The sequence below is a fragment of the Leptodactylus fuscus genome, chromosome 10, assembly GCF_031893055.1.
Source record: "Leptodactylus fuscus isolate aLepFus1 chromosome 10, aLepFus1.hap2, whole genome shotgun sequence".
NCBI classification, from domain to species: domain Eukaryota; kingdom Metazoa; phylum Chordata; class Amphibia; order Anura; family Leptodactylidae; genus Leptodactylus; species Leptodactylus fuscus.
In genome coordinates, this window is record NC_134274.1 from 56,101,523 (window position 1) to 56,118,940 (window position 17,418).

At 45.9% G+C, this 17,418-nt stretch overlaps 1 protein-coding gene across 2 annotated transcripts in view; it reads left to right on the forward strand.

Moving 5' to 3' along the window:
• PDLIM1 (PDZ and LIM domain 1) overlaps positions 1 to 13,364 on the forward strand; it is a 52,567-nt gene extending 39,203 nt beyond the window's left edge. The window contains exons 1-5 of one of the 2 annotated variants that reach the window (XM_075258250.1): positions 385 to 707; positions 1,714 to 2,022; positions 3,753 to 3,904; positions 9,539 to 9,650; positions 13,161 to 13,364. In XM_075258250.1, the coding sequence (XP_075114351.1) occupies positions 616 to 707; positions 1,714 to 2,022; positions 3,753 to 3,904; positions 9,539 to 9,650; positions 13,161 to 13,347 (852 nt within the window). In that variant the 5' untranslated portion in view covers positions 385 to 615 and the 3' untranslated portion in view covers positions 13,348 to 13,364. The other variant, XM_075258249.1, reaches the window with a different exon arrangement.
• The last annotated feature ends 4,054 nt before the right edge of the window (positions 13,365 to 17,418 follow it).

A 17,418-nucleotide genomic window follows, 5' to 3' on the forward strand; every position in this document is an offset into this window, starting at 1 on the left:
GTTCCCCATTGTAGTGGTGACAGGTTGAACTCCTCTTAGGGAATCGATTCTATGGAAGGCTCTGTCACTTGTTAAGTGGAGTCATGTTGAGCATTGCATGAATACTGGCTGTCTTGTCACTTCACGCATGCATGTTAGAGACACTTCTGATTTTCCTTCTGGTCCCCTTGCATGCAGGAAATAAAACAGATAGGAGTTGCGCACAATCGAAGTGCTATGCCGTTCACTGCCGCCTCTGCTTCCAACACTCCCAAAGTGATCACTGCTCAGTACAACAACCCAGCCGGCCTCTATTCCTCTGACAACATCCAAAACTTCAATAACACTTTGGAGACCAAATCCTCTGCTACCCCGGCGCCAAGTAAAGCGTAAGTATCATTGTATTGCTCTTCATTGGACTATTCTGTAGTGTATACTATCAGGACTCAATATGATTTTACTGTCATTCTGAAGTAGTCAATAATGTAATTTCCTTTTATAACAACTATAATAATATGTGTACAGATGATGTTACTACAATGTGGATTCTGTTGGAATGTACTAAATTCTGACCATTTTCTTCCTGTTTGTTCACAAGCATTCTGCGGATGATTGACAGCTGGGGAAACTAACCGTATGTTTTTTTTCATTTACCAGAGACCTGTCAAATTTCAGCGTGCTTTCAGCATGACTTACCAGCCACTAAAATCACCAACAGGCTCCATCAGGTGCTTTCTCCTTAAACCAGTCCGCTCCTAGGTTATAGTAGGCCAGGCAGTGACCCAGATTTCCACCATTCTTCCCTTAGTATTTTCCTGACAACTCATTTAGCTGTCAGCTTAGTTTGTGGCCCTGATGATGTCACTAGCTGATAGAAAAAGATTTGGCCTCTAGATTATGTTCATAACAAATACATTGAGGCTGGGGCCCTACACAGTCCCTGCAATGTGTCAAATCCCATACACACATTGCAGAAAAATATGCACAGCGGAAGTGCTGTGATTGCCAAAGCCGTTGCATTTTTGGAAATCGCAGAATGTCAGTTATACCTATGGAAACACTAGTGGTTTCCTTATAGATGAAACTGAAGCGGAAAGCCTGCGGTACTTTTCACAGTAAGCTTTCTATCAGTGCATTTTCTCTGCGGCCTGCTATGTGGGGCCCTAGGCCACAGTGGTTCTCTGTTAGAGGTTATATCCATTCTAAATGGATTTTGTTAGGACTGTCCAACTGTATAGGATGATAATGGGGGAACGTGGATGGGCCCATGTAGAATTTCAGCACCTGATTCTAAGGGGAGATTGGGCCACAGGCAGAGGAGGCCGCAAGAATTGCTGTCAGCCAAACGAGTGATTGGCTGACAAGTAATAAAGTTGTATGGGCACCTTAAAAGGGTGTTCCAACCCCTTTTTTTTTTTTTTTCAACCTCCTAGTAAGGCTTAAAATAATAAATTCTGTCTATGCTTTGCTCTGTTTGCAGTTGACCCAGCGTAGAGTCTCCCCAGATCCTGCCCCTTCCCCGATCAGCTGGTATCTGCACGGGGTATGGCACTATCTGCTTCTGGCTCAGTACCCTATGCAGATATCGCCTGATTTGTGGGAATTTTTATATTAATTTAGCTTGTATAGGACAGTAATTTCTGTGTGTGACTATTTACACAATATTAACTTTTCCATTTCCTTCCTCTTTTGTTGCCTGTCATCTATGATCTTTAACCTCATACTGATTTCTAGCCCTGTTTCTCCTTCTGCCATGTTTAAAGCTCCCCTGGCTTCTGCCTATAACCCTCTTCAGTCCCGTACTACCCCTGGCTCCTTACAAAGGAGGCACAGCACCTCCTCTATCCCCAGTCAAATGCGAGTGGTACCTGAAGAGTTAAAACAAGCTGCACAGATCTGTCCCAACAGTCCTGTGGAAGTGGATATTCCTGGACTCAGAGTTACCCACAACCAGTTTAACTCCCCATTACAGCTCTATTCCCAGGAAAACATTATGGATACATTGCAGGGGCAGATCTCTTCCATTAACCCAACTTACTCCAGGTAACCTTGCCTGTGTGCACCATTACCTGGCACTGTGCATGCGTGTTGTGGATTGGCACCTCACTGTAACACCATGTAATACTCCTTGCTCTCACCCCAACCTCCTTATCGAGTACTCTGCTTTTCAGTGTGAATTTTCTGTGCTTGTGTATTGCATCTCAATGTACCATCATGCGATGCATAGAGTTATGTGGAACATGTCATGTTCTTGTTCACAAGTGACTTTGACCTAAATGTGCATGTCGTAGAGCATTGTTAATGCCATTATGATGTATTGTTGATGAATATAAGGATCAAGGAATTTTGCAATAGTTGTAGAGCAACATGTCTTGTATATACTCAGACTGAATATTTATTAAATTTCCTATATCTGCACAATACATAAAGTTGTGAGGAATCCAAGGTGGGAATATGAATGGTGTTTCCTTCTGGGGCAGGTACATGTAATATTTTCCTTATTATATGTACTACTTGTATCTGCTAAGTTACCTTTATCACAGGCCGAGAAAAACATGCAACCAATTTGCAGTCATTATGGGTTGAGTCCATATTGAGGGAATACTCTATATGCAAAATGGTTTGGTGACTGGCAAGTAATAGTGGCTAGTATACATGCCAAATATGGCTCAGTATATATAAACCATGCTGTGCCCCTTAGGTAGTGTTGGGCTGGTCCATTGAGTACCAGTGGATGTTCAATGGGCTTAGAAGATGACCCCCAAATTTAGGGTACTATGGTCTATATTCTACATTGTTGGAGTGAGGCCCCCAGAATCATTCTCCAAGGAACCCCAGTCTGACACTACCACTAATCCTCCAATTCAATCCCAGTCTGAGAACTAGGATAAGGATGTGTTTTTATTTTTTTTAAGACTGATATTTACTATGCCACTCTTAGTGAAGCCTATGACTGCCATGAGATTCACGTGAATTAAGGCTCTGGCCTATTAATAAACCAGGCACATAATGTACACCAAAGTGGGAGTCCTAGTCAGTCAGAAACTGGCCTAGATTTCCTATGTCACTAACACTAGATTTATGTTGGGCCGGGGGATCCCTCACTCCAATCTCTGCAATTCTTCACTCACATTTTCAAAAAGTGACAGGCAAGGTAGAGAACAAGGGATGCAGATTATGATGCAGTGAATTTGATGCTCATGGCCATGGTCAGTTCTGGAAATCCATTCCATATAAAGACCGTGTATCCTGGACGGAGTACGACCATGTGCATGAGGCCTTAGTGGTAGTATATAAAGGGGGCATGTTCACCATACTATTAGTAAAAGTTACACATTATCTTCATTCAAGCACAAAAACAGCAGACTCATGGGTTATAAGTTGTGGGTATACATGTAAATAAACCGTATACAATTATCAGTATCTTACTACAGGTAAGTAACAAATTATCTGAATACACAGCTGTATTTCCTCTAGTTGTATGTTTCTACATGTGATTTTTTTTTTCCCCATATAAGTATAGTCAGTTTGTTCTTGCATCAGAAAACAGGGTTTGCTTTTTTTTCCCCACTCTAGTTGAGGGACTGTGTGGCATTGTAGCTGAGTCTTACTTGAATGGGGCTGAGCTGCAGTTCCAAGCAAAAACCATAGACAACTGGGATAAAAAGCAGACCCTTTATAACAAACCTCCTACAACCCCTTTATTAAGTGTGGTATAAATCCCAGAAAGTACTAATAGACTTCTGCTTGTTTTTTTCCCCCATCCCATTCAGTGCGGAGCCGCCTCAACCAGCCAATGTTCGAGGCATTGACAAAGATTCTGAGGTTTACAAGATGTTGCAGGAGAATCAAGATTCAAATGAACCGCCAAGACAATCCGCTTCCTTTTTAGTATTGCAAGAAATCTTAGAGACTGATGAAAAAGGCAAGTAGTCACTACATGACTAACATAACATTGTAAGGGCTTTTATTATAGCAAAAAAATGCTGGGCAGAAAAATGACTCCAGCCTAAAAGTCAATGAAATATTTAAGTAGGGTTTTTCTGCTTGTATGAGATCAAACTGGCTTCTTCCTCCATAGACGGCACCACTATAGTCCATGAACTGTGTGTTACATTGTAGTTCAATCTCACGCAGATCAGTGGAGTTGAGTTGTAATACCGGACATGGTCTAAAGGACAGGAGTGGCGCTGTTTTTGGAAGACTGCAGACAGCTGTGTCCACTTGCATTAACAAGCAAGTAGTGGATTCGTGATATAACTTTAAAACACATTGGACTTGTGTGAAAAGGGAGGTGCTATATATAATAAAGAACTATATGACAATATAAATAGGCATGAACTGGAAGATGAACTACAGTTTTTATCACTGATCAGTAAAGTGAATAATAATAATGGTGCAGCCCACCAGTGGAATTGTTTCTAGGGGCCTACCACAGGACCCTGCAGATCAGCGGTACCAAGACACGATGGCTAAAGGTAATAACTAGAGATGAGCGAACAGCGTTCAATCAAGTACATGTTTGATCGGATATCAGGCTGTTCCAGATGTTCGATTCCAGTCGAACACCAGGTGGCAAACTCACAAAAAATTCGTATCCCCTCCCACCTTCCCTGGCGCTTTTTTGCACCAATAACTGCGCAGGGGAGGTGGGACAGGAACTATGACAACAGAGGCATCGAAAAAAAAAAAAATCGGAAAAAGTAATTGGTGACTTCCAATTTATACAAACAGTGGATTTAATATCCGGTTCATATGAGACTGTGAACTATGTGACTGTGAGACAGGGATACATGTACAGGCAGGGTTAGCTAGGGATTACCTTTATTTAGGTGGGAATGTTACTCACACAGCTCTTTGGGGCTCTATCTGGTCGAGATCCCTGTCAGTTTGCGATATGCGGGAGCTGACTTTTTCCCATAGGAATGCATTGACCTGCGTTGATTGGCCGAATGCCATACAGAGTACAGCATTCGGCCAATCAATGCTGGTTCTTCCAGAGGCTCGCCTGTGAGGAGGCGGAGTCTAAGATCGGACCAGAATGGAGACTGCTGTGGACCGCTATTAGACTCCGCCTCCACCGGCAGAACCAACGTTGATTGGCCGAATGCCGTACTCTGTATGGCATTCGGCCAATCAACGCTGGTCAATGCATTCCTATGGGAAAAAGTCTGCTCCCGCATATTGCAAACTGACAGGGATCCCGACGTAATACAGTGGCTTGGGCATGTTAGATGCCCCCAGACATGCTTACCCTGCTATCCCAGTTGCATTCCAGGGTGTTAGCATAATTTCTTGAGGTGTCATAGTGGACTTGGTGACCCTCCTGAGTCGAATAGTAGTTTCCCCCTAAACGAGTATTTTTTTCCCCATAGACTATAATGGGGTTCGATATTCGATCGAATAGTCGAGTATTGAGCGGCTACTCGAATCAAATTTCGAACTTCGAACATTTCACTGTTCGCTCATCTCTAGTAATAACATGTCAGGAGCTATGCTGCCCACGCATTATATCATGTGCACTACCTAAACCTACTGCTACACCTTGTATGGCAAGTGAACAGTGCAGCTCCTAGAAATGTTACCATTACCTGTAGCCACGCTGTCCTGGAGGAGCTGATCTGCAGAGGTTCTGGCTGTTGTATCATCACAGATGTAATATTGATGGCCTATCCTAAGGACAGACCATCAATATTAGAAACATGGATAAATCCTTTAAAGTGGTTGTCCAGGAATTGGAGCAACTCATGTGCCGGGCGGAAGGTGTAAAATAAAAAATGTATACTCACCTGTCTCCATTGTGCGCTGCCAGTGTCCATCAGTCTCGTGCTGGCACCTCCTTGCTGGGAATCCTGTGATTGCTGAGACCAATTAGGTACAGGATTTCCAGAAATGAGTTGCCACCATGAGAACGAACAGACACAGGCAGCGGACAACAGGGTGCTGGGGACAGGTGAGTATGCTCCTCCCTGGCGGCCACCACAGTGATAACTCCCATTTATAGACAATCTATTTTAAGGGGTTGTCTGGGCCAAATCTTTTATGGCCACTTCACTGCTCCCCCCATACAGTGTCCTCTTCACTGGTCCCCCATAATGTATGGGGAACAGTGATGGGGCCATTATACTGTGTGGGAGCAGTGATGGGGTAACATGTGCGGAAGGGGGACATATTAAAAGAGTTGTTCAGAATTAATCTTTTTTATGGCCTATACTCAGTATAAGCCATAAATACCTGAAACCCCACATTGCAGAGAAGCAACGTCTTTGGCTACTACAGAAAAAAAAAAAAGTGAATTAAATTTACCTCATCCACACGTTGCAGGAAAAAATAAGATGTGGAACAGCCGCAACCTCTAAAATGTGTGCGCTTCAAAAAAACATGGCTGGTTATTTTCAGCTACGCAATCGGGAGAAAGTACAGGGAAAATGCATCAAAAGCGCAATGAAAAATACTGTGAAAAAAATACATTGAGATTCACCACTATTTTTTTCCATAAGGTTTTTAGCGGAGTCTAGATTTTGGACCTCATCCTTATCATCTCAATATACTGAGTACTACTCTGCATTCACACGGAGGAAAATGGTGAGGAATTTGGTGTGGAATTTCAGCGCTATAAAAAAAAAACGCCCATTGACTTCAGTGGGTTGCTTTTTCCTTTTTTTGCTAGCAGAAAAAGAAACCCATTGAAATTAATGGAAAGCTTTTTTCAGCGCTGAAATTCAGTACCAAATTCAGCGCCATTTTCCTCTGTGTGAATGGACACTAAGGCTAAGGCCCCATGTAGCATCCCACAGCAAAGAAAAGCGCTGTGGGAAAAATCCTGGCGGCAATGCATCAGTTTTTCCCACACTGCTAAAGCGGCATTCACGCTGCCGCTGCTGTCCACTCCGGTGTGTCCGTGGTAAACCCCGGGGAAACCGGACAGCAGACGGCTTGTGAGCGGTCGGCTTCAAAGTCCATTCATTTGAATGGGCTCTCAAAGGTGACTGTCAGTGAACATTTTCAGCCTCTCCGCCTGGTCTCCGTTTTTTTTTTCTGGTGACACAAAATCCTACATGCAGAACTTTGGGTCTGCAGAAAAAAAATGGAAACCAGGAGGAGAGACTGAAAATGCTCACGGGCGGTCACCTTTGAAAACCCATTCAAATGAATGGATTTTAAAGCCGACCACTCGCAAGCTGTCTGCTGTCCAGTTTCCCTGGGGTTTACCACGGACACCCCGGGGAGGACAACAGTGGCAGTGTGAACGCCGCTTTATTGCAGAAACTCCACAGAGGTTTCCTCTGAGGACTTTCTGCTTCCATTACACCTATCCTATAGGGAAACCGCCAGTTATATGTAGGCATAAGTGACATGGTATGATTTCCAAAACCACAACAGTTTTGGAAATTGCAGTGTGTCCACTGCGTGTATTTTTCTTCAATGTGTGGATGGGATTGCACACACTATATACCTACACACTCAGGCCTGGTTCACATCTGCGTTCAGTAATCCATTTGGGGAGTCCGCATGGGACCCCTGAACAGATTACTGAACGCATTAGCAAGCGGTGTGCAGTGAAAACACACGGACCCCATAGACTATAATGGGGTCCATGTTCTTTCCGTGCGGTGTCCACGTTCTTTCCGTGCGGTGTCCACAGGGAACATGTGGACAGAAAAGTACTTCAGATGCACTAGTTCGGGCCCCCAACTAGTGCATCTGCTGTGGCTAAATGTGGAATTAAGTCGGGGCTCAGGGCCCACCGGGGGATTCACCAGTTCGACTCTGGTTATTGGGCACTAACATATCGGTCTGCTAAATATTTTACCATCTAATCCCATGGCCTCTTGTCTGTCCTCTTCTATGCTCTGCTAGGCCATGTGAGTTACACTAGGTAAACCTTTGTGTGTTTACCTCTTGTATTATGGTGTAGGCTAGTGACCATATACAGACTTTATAACCCTTGTATATCTGGTAAAAGACCTAATTTCATGTACTGTAGGGAACATTGCTTACATATTTCTCATTTAGAAGCATTTCCTCTCTTCCTAGAAACACGGAAATATTTATCCGCTTACAGCCACAAACACACAACTGAATATGGACATAGGGTGCGGTCAATACATTTATATTTCATGGCATGTATAGAATGGAAACTGCCCATGTGGCTACTAGGAGGTCTGGCTTGAAGTAGCTCTATAGACACTTCTATAACCAGTGATGTTGGGTTATATACCAGGGCTAATGCCCACCTTCTCTCCTGCACGGGATAGGGTACAGCAGAGACTATGTCATTCTAGATGTGAGGGATGTGGAATGTGATGGCAGGTGACTGCACCAGAACAAATTGTCAGAATATCCTTTTTTGCCCTTAACTTGTAAACCATTTGCAGAGATTTGGTCACTGATTTCTAGGCTAACTATGAAGAAGTTGTTAGAAATTCCAGAAACTGCACCTCTCCTGTCTAGTATTATGGTTAATGTGACTGGTGCTCAACTGTAGGAAGACATAAGATTAAACTTACATGCTGGAAGAGATCTCAAGTAAGGCGATTTTATAATGTATGAAGCATCAGTGCTACAACGCACCTCTGATCGAACAGTAGGTAGCTGAAGTGGCAACACACAATGCCGGCAAAAGATCTCCCGAAGTATCCCACTGCATAACTATACAATGACAATTAGCCTTGTAAGACTAAATGTTATATATAATATATGATGCCTGTGCATGGAATATAAGATACATGGACATATCCATAGCATTCTATTGATCAGATAAAGACCATGAGTGTGTCCTTCTGGTTTCTGTCACACTGATACGCCATGTCTAGGCTCCAAACATGATGTACAGATATGTATTTTCAGTACACACAAGTTTACACAAGGTGGGATATATGTAAATATCAGTAGAAATAACTTGCCATTCTCTCCTGTTGCCAGATTTTGAGGGCACAGAACTTGTATTCACAGGTCCTGATGGTGATCATTTTGTAGATTCAGGTATAGGATGTGGAACAATACTCTCCTCACATGCACGTACAAGTAGCTCACTTCTGTTACCACGTGCACTATTCCTGTGGTCAGTTGCATGTGGTCTCTATGAAGGCAGGGCAGTGTATATGACATGGCAGTGGCCAGGCTCACACCTTGGTAAACTTTCAGCTTTCAGATTTGTTGGAAGCAGAATTATTAGAATCTGCGAGAACATAGTTCTTAAAGTGTAACTAAACCTTCAACCAACTTCTAAGTTATTAAATTGCTGGCTCATTTCCATGAAATCCACTCTGTGCCTTCTGCATTCGTTACCTTGTTTCTATCACAAACTGAAATCTGTAAAATGCTGGTCATTGGAGTATGGAAGAAGGGGCTCTTATAATGGTTACCAAGATAGAGCCATCATATTCTTATAAGTGAAGAGAGCATGGTCCCTGCCGTCATGACACATGTACTGTCCCTGTAGCTTTAAGAATTCACAAGTCAAAGGCATTGCAGCTTCTGAGTTTGCATGTTGAAATGCAAAAACTGATTTTCTTGCCATGTCTGTAGTCTAATGCGTAAGATTTATCCTTTACAGGTGACAAACCTTCTGGATTCCGTAGTGTCAGAGCCCCGACTACCAAAGTGGCTGCCTCAGTCGGTAGTGGCCAGAAACTGCCAATATGTGATCACTGTGGAAACGGGATTGTGTAAGTAGAGTCCCCAAAATTCTCTCTAGCCATATTAAACAATAGAATTAACTTGGACAACCCCTCTTAGTGTAAGGCCTGCTGTGTACATGTTCACAAGATCATTACTAGAGATGAGCGAACACTAAAATGTTCGAGGTTCGAAATTTGATTCGAACAGCCGCTCACTGTTCAAGTGTTCGAATGGGTTGCAAACCCCATTATAGTCTATTGGGAACATATACTCGTTAAGGGGGAAACCCAAATCTGTGTCTGGAGGGTCACCAAGTCCACTATGACACCCCAGGAAATGATACCAACACCCTGGAATGACACTGGGACAGCAGGGGAAGCATGTCTGGGGGCATAAAAGTCACTTTATTTCATGGAAATCCCTGTCAGTTTGCGATTTTCGCAAGCTAACTTTTCCCCATAGAAATGCATTGGCCAGTGCTGATTGGCCAGAGTACGGAACTCGACCAATCAGCGCTGGCTCTGCTGGAGGAGGCGGAGTCTAAGATCGCTCCACACCAGTCTCCATTCAGGTCCGACCTTAGACTCCGCCTCCTCCGGCAGAGCCAGCGCTGATTGGCCGAAGGCTGGCCAATGCATTCCTATGCGAATGCAGAGACTTAGCAGTGCTGAGCCAGTTCTGCTCAACTACACATCTGATGCACACTCGGCACTGCTACATCAGATGTAGCAATCTGATGTAGCAGAGCCGAGGGTGCACTAGAACCCCTGTGCAAACTCAGTTCACGCTAATAGAATGCATTGGCCAGCGCTGATTGGCCAATGCATTCTATTAGCCCGATGAAGTAGAGCTGAATGTGTGTGCTAAGCACACACATTCAGCTCTACTTCATCGGGCTAATAGAATGCATTGGCCAGCGCTGATTGGCCAGAGTACGGAACTCGACCAATCAGCGCTGGCTCTGCTGGAGGAGGCGGAGTCTAAGATCGCTCCACACCAGTCTCCATTCAGGTCCGACCTTAGACTCCGCCTCCTCCGGCAGAGCCAGCGCTGATTGGCCGAATTCCGTACTCTGGCCAATCAGTGCTGGCCAATGCATTCTATTGGAGTGATGAAGCAGTGCTGAATGTGTGTGTTTAGCTCAACTACACTGGTGGAGTAGTTGAGCTAAGCACACAGATTCAGCTCTGCTTCAATCAGCGCTGGCCAATGCATTCTATTAGCTTGATGAAGCAGAGTGTGCACAAGGGTTCAAGCGCACCCTCGGCTCTGATGTAGCAGAGCCGAGGCTGCACAAGGGTTCAAGCGCACCCTCGGCTCTGATGTAGCAGAGCCGAGGCTGCTCAAGGGTTCAAGCGCACCCTCGGCTCTGATGTAGCAGAGCCGAGGGTGCACAAGGGTTCAGAGCCGAGGGTGCGCTTGAACCCTTGTGCAGCCTCGGCTCTGCTACATCAGAGCCGAGGGTGCGCTTGAACCCTTGTGCACACTCTGCTTCATCAAGCTAATAGAATGCATTGGCCAGCGCTGATTGAAGCAGAGCTGAATCTGTGTGCTTAGCTCAACTACTCCACCGGTGTAGTTGAGCTAAACACACACATTCAGCACTGCTTCATCACGCCAATAGAATGCATTGGCCAGCACTGATTGGCCAGAGTACGGAATTCGGCCAATCAGCGCTGGCTCTGCTGGAGGAGGCGGAGTCTAAGGTCGGACCAGAATGGAGACTGGTGTGGAGCGATCTTAGACTCCGCCTCCTCCAGCAGAGCCAGCGCTGATTGGCCAAAGTACGGAATTCGGCCAATCAGCGCTGGCCAATGCATCCCTATGGGAAAAAGTTTATCTCACAAAAATCACAATTACACACCCGACAGAGCCCCAAAAAGTTATTTTTAATAACATTCCCCCCTAAATAAAGGTTATCCCTAGCTATCCCTGCCTGTACAGCTATCCCTGTCTCATAGTCACAAAGTTCACATTCTCATATGACCCGGATTTGAAATCCACTATTCGTCTAAAATGGAGGTCACCTGATTTCGGCAGCCAATGACTTTTTCCAATTTTTTTCAATGCCCCCGATGTCGTAGTTCCTGTCCCACCTCCCCTGCGCTGTTATTGGTGCAAAAAAGGCGCCAGGGAAGGTGGGAGGGGAATCAAATTTTGGCGCACTTTACCACGCGGTGTTCGATTCGAACATGGCGAACACCCTGATATCCGATCGAACATGTGTTCGATAGAACACTGTTCGCTCATCTCTAATCATTACCATAGGGGCCATAAGGTGAAGACACCCAAGAACATTTTACTGAAACTCTAAATTGTAATAGCACAGCCGAATCACTACACCATTCTCTGACATTATACTAAAAACACATACCCCAAAGACAGATTATTAAGGCTTTTCTTGGCTGAAAATGTTGATAACCTATCCCAAAGATAGGTCAGCAATATCTGAGCTGTGGGGATCAGAAGTGCTCAGCAGCTTACACAGGAGACAGACAGCACTGTTCTATGCATTGCAGCATAAGCTCCATCCATGTGAACAGGAGCTGATCTGGCCACTACAGAGAACAGAGCCATCAGCTTCTAGGAACAGAAAATCAATAGTGGCTGCTGGACTAAAATATACTGTCCTATGGCTAGAACATAAGAGGTTATCTGGCTTTTTATAGTTTAAGTTTTAGGAGAGCTGCATCACTATACTGTGAGCACCCCCTAGTGGTAAATTGTAGGATTAAGGGCTAGTTCACACAGGGACATGGAGGAGGATTTTGACAGTGGAATCCACGTCATAATCCTCCTCCATACAATGTATGTATACTGCTAGCAGAATTTTCTGCAAGTTTTTTTTTTTTTGGCAAAACATCGTACGGAAAAAAACGTGACACGGTTTTCCAGTGCCAAAATAAGCCACACGTTAGTTACGTGTGAACTAACCCTATAGAGTTCATTGCATTTGTTTTACAAAATGCAAGTGTGGCTTAGGGTCAGTTCACATGTGAACTGTCCACGCGGGTTTTGACCATCGCGGTTGCGGCTTTCCCCTCCTATGTCGGCTCAAATGAATGAGCCGACACAGGAGGGTGCTGCCGCTAGGCGGAAGCCATGGTCCAGCACGCCGCGGCTTCCGCCTGAAGAAAGGGCATGTCGCTTCTTTTCTCCACTAGCAGCAGCCTGCCGCTAGTGGAAAAAATAAGCCCGGCGGTCTGCATAGACCACCATTGTAAAGGAGCGGATTTTGAAGTGAAATCCGCTGTCAAAATCCGCCCCTTTGCCCATGTGTGAACGAGCCCTTAAGCAGTTAATATGGTACCCAAAATAATCACGCTGTATTGCTACAACCTATGCATTTAAGATCTAGAATTAAAGTCTTGATTGTGAAGGATGTAAGAAATCTGCAGTCCTATGTAATTTGCTGGATTTTGAGCTTTGTTTTGTACATAAATGGAGGGCATTAAAAAAAAAATATAGTCAAAGAAACATCAGGTCCTTGCGATCTGGTTCCGCTGATATTCAGATAACCTATTTCCATAAAGTAACAATGCTTGTGTCTTTCCTAGGGGAATCTTTGTGAAGATCCGGGACAAGCCTCGCCACCCCGAGTGCTACGTGTGCACTGACTGTGGAATAAACCTCAAGCAGAAGGGGCACTTTTTTGTAGAGGAGAAGATGTACTGTGAAAAGCATGCTCGGGAACGTATGACACCACCTGAAGGATATGATGTGGTTACAGTATTCCCAAAATAAGCATGTCGTCTCCACCACTGGGAAGTGACATTTCCTAGCCTGTTTTATGCTAAGCACAGCCTCTGTTTGCCTAAACATGAATGTTTGCTGTAAAGCTTCTTGAGAAAATACTGAGTGGGGGGAACCTGTGGAAATTTTCTACACGAGTCATTTCAAACCAACATCTATGATGTTTTTTCATCTTTGCTTTTGTTGATATTCAATACAGAAAGTCTTTTATTACAGAGTTGTGTGTCAGATGTTTTTCTTATATATAAAATTATAGTCTATTACTAGAATAACTCATTACAGGTGGAATATGAAGTCAGGCTTTCATGTTAAGACTATACATTCAGTTGTTAATAAACACAATGGGAAATCAGCTGGCTTTCCCAACAGGGTTAGAAGAATATGTTGCGTTGCATGTGGTCTAGGGTTAAGGATTTTATGGCAAATCCTCAAGATGGACTACAAGTGCATGATTGGCCTGGGGGGCTGACATCTGTCCAGAGCAGCTTCTGGCCTCTATTGTATACCCCATACAGGGGTGGAAGTGGAATACTGCCCCCTGTATAGTCAGTTGGAGCGGAGCTGCAGTGACGGCACCAGGCTGCTATACAGCTCCTTACCCCCAGACAAACCATTCTGAACACAGACAAAGGGTTTATACAGGATTAAACATGGCTGCTTTCAAGAAACTACACCACATAATTCCAAGGGTTGTCTCTGCTGTTGAAAAGCAGGAGTGAAGCTCTAGGCCATCTCCAAACAGTCTCAAAGTTGACTAAAGTAGTTCTTGAGCATGCATTTATGCTTACATTTATCTAACACAGGAGACCCCCTCCCCCCCATAGACACTTCTATCTTCTGCTAGATAAAAGGGCATTCTGGAAATTCTTCTTTAGGCCAGGGCCTCACAGTGTATACACCATAATGTGGCTAAAATGAATGACTAATCCCATCCACACATTGAAAAGCAAAATAAATAAATAAAAACTAGCAGTTCACTTTTTTGGGTGCAGTAGATGCTAGTGAAGGGGAGGGGGTGTTTTGGTTGTCTGTCTGCCCCTTCCCTGAGCTTGAGGACTATTTCCCTCCCGCCATTTGGAATTCAGTCTGGCTGACTATAGGGTATCTGCAGTGCTCCTATTAACCCCTTTCCGACGGAAGAGGAGCACTTGCAGATACCCTATATTCAGTAGACCGGGCACTTTCAGACACAGGGAGACCTAATGTGTATGTGTTTCCCAGTCATTTTCTACTTTTGTATCTATTCTAGGGAAAGGAGCGATTTAGAACTTTTACTTTTTCCACACTATTTTATGGGAGATTCTATACATGGATATTGCGGCTGGTCATGGATTTGTTAGAACCTGGTGAAAGCGTGGACAGTTGACCAGGTGGTAAGCCTAGCAAACCTGGGCGGCAAAAGCCTGATACTGAACAGCCCATGAAACCCCGTCGGCAGCGCATTTTTTTTCTTACCTAAGCCAGTCCAGGACAAGCTGTCCTGGACTCCTGGACTGGCTTAGCACCGAGCGGTGGATTGGGGAGGCCACTGGAGTGGCGCTGCTTCGGCAGCCTCCCCTCACGCTCAGGCAGAGAGCAGGTCTTCTCCGTGCCTGCTCTCTGCCTGCGAACGGCGCTAAGCCCCGCCCCCTTCGCTAAGCCCCACCCCATCGGGGGGGGGGGGCTTTCTGTTTGCATCGGGCGGCGAAAGGGGCAGGTTCACCCCTTCCCGTCAGCCCTCGTGGATGGAGCTGTCACATGGAGAGGAGGATGCCGGTAATGGAACAGATAGGCTTCTCTTGTAGCAGACCGAATCCACCTGGAGATGGAAGCCACACTAAGCAAAAAACTGGCTAGCAGAGTCTGTGGACAAGGAATAGCCTAGAGCAGTGGTTCTCAACCTTTCTAATGCAGTGACCCCGCAATACAGTTCCTCATGTTGTGGTGGCCCCATTCAGTTTGGAACACGCGTCCATAACGGCGTGCGTTCCAGCTGAATAGCGCTGCTGCAGACAGTAGCTCGGCTTCTCCGTGGCTAAAGCCATCAGAAATATGTATTTTCTGATGGCTTTAGGCATACCTCGTAACTTTTGAAGACTAGAAAGAGGGAGAAAATATGCGGCATGCGCCCACTTTTATATTGACTCCGCCCATTCTCATTCATTTTTCATGTTCTCCCACACAGTATAATCCTCCTACAGTCACCCGTACATTATATGTCCCCCCCGCCATCTCTCCGCCAGTTTCATATATGCCCTTCATCTGCCCCCAGTTTCATGTCCCCCTCCATCTCTGCCCCCAGTTTCATGTCCCCCCCTCCATCTCTGCCCCCAGTTTCATGTCCCCCCTATCTCTGCCTCCAGTGTCAAGCCGTACCCCCCTTCATCTGCCCACAGTTTCATGTCCCCATCTGTTCCCCAGTTTCATGTTCCCCACATCTCTGCCCCCAGTGTCATGCCGTCCCCCCCTTCATCTGCCCCTTCATTATGTTCCACCTTAATGTTTAAAACAAAAAAAAACTACTTACACTCACCTTCCAACGCTCCCTCGCTGCCCGCTCAGTCTCACTCACTCATATAGTTGTAGCCGTGATGTGACGTCATCACATCGCGGCTACACATACAGAAGTCGCAGCGCAGCGTTAAAGCAGGAGCTGGTTGTGTCAGCTCCTGCTTTAATCGCCTGTGTTTTCAACTCATCGGCGTCCTCCAGGCGCCGATCAGTTGAAACCGGGACATACCTCCCACCGACCGGGACGGTTGGGAGGTATGTGGCGACCCCTGTGTTTTGGTCGTTCGACCCCGCCGGGGTCGCGACCCATAGGTTGAGAACTGCCAGCCTAGAGGTAGAGTCAACATCTTAATATTCCTAGCAGCCAGGAGTATACCCATGGTGCCGTTTAAACAAAACGTCTGGGGCATTATCATACAGGGGAAGGGGGGGGGGGGGTGTTGGCTTATACTTGAGTATATACGGTAGCTAAAAATACTGCTATAAAGTCAGAACTGTACAGCTCATTCCATGCAAGAAAACTTAAACCAAACACTGCTCACAGGGTAGGTTAAATACATAATCTGCACAACAAAAAGTTGCAGTGTGTGCCAATACCAAATATATTAAAGCATTTTTAAATTGGAAAATGCAGCTCAAAGAAATTTTTGGCATAATTTGTTTTTTGAAAGGGTTACAAATAAGTCATTAAATGTATGGCAATAATTAAAGTTTTATTTTTACTACAAGCTGGTACCCGCGACTTTGTCTGCGGGTTGGCGGTGGGGCTGAACCGCTTCTATTTCTTGTCCCGCTATCTGTGCCCCCAGTCTAGTTCATCTGGCCCCAGTATCTTGTCCCCCATCTCTGCCCCCAGTTTCTTCTCACCCCATCTCTGCCCCCAGCTTCATGTCCCTCCTTCTCTGCCCCCAGTCCACTTCATCTGCCCCAGTTTCTTGTCCCCCCATCTCTGCCCCCAGTTTCTTCCGCCCCAATCTCTGCCCCCCCCAATCTCTACCCCCCCAGTCTCATGTCTCCCCCCAATCTCTGCCCCCCCAATTTCTGCCCTCCCCCAGTCTCATGTCTCCCCCCCAATCTCTGCCCCCCCATTCTCTGCCCCCCATCTCTGCCCCCCCAGTCTCATGTCTCCCCCAATCTCTGCCCCCCCAGTTTCTGCCCCCGTCTCATGTCTCTCCCCAATCTCTGCCCCCCCAATATCTACCCCCCAATCTCTGCCCCCCCAGTCTCATGTCTCACCCCCAGTCTCATGTCTACCCCCCAGTCTCATGTCTCCCCTCCCAGTCTCATGTCTCCCCCCCAATCTCTGCCCCCCCAGTCTCATGTCTCACCCCCAGTCTCATGTCTACCCCCCAGTCTCATGTCTCCCCCCCCAGTCTCATGTCTCCCCCCATCTCTGCCCCCCAGTCTCATGTCTCCCCCCCATCTCTGCCCCCCCAGTCTCATGTCTCCCCCCCAATCTCTGGCCCCCCAGTCTCATGTCTCCCCCCAATCTCTGCCCCCCCAGTCTCATGTCTCCCCCCATCTCTGCCCCGCCAGTCTCATTTCCCCCCGAATCTTTCCCCCCCAATCTCT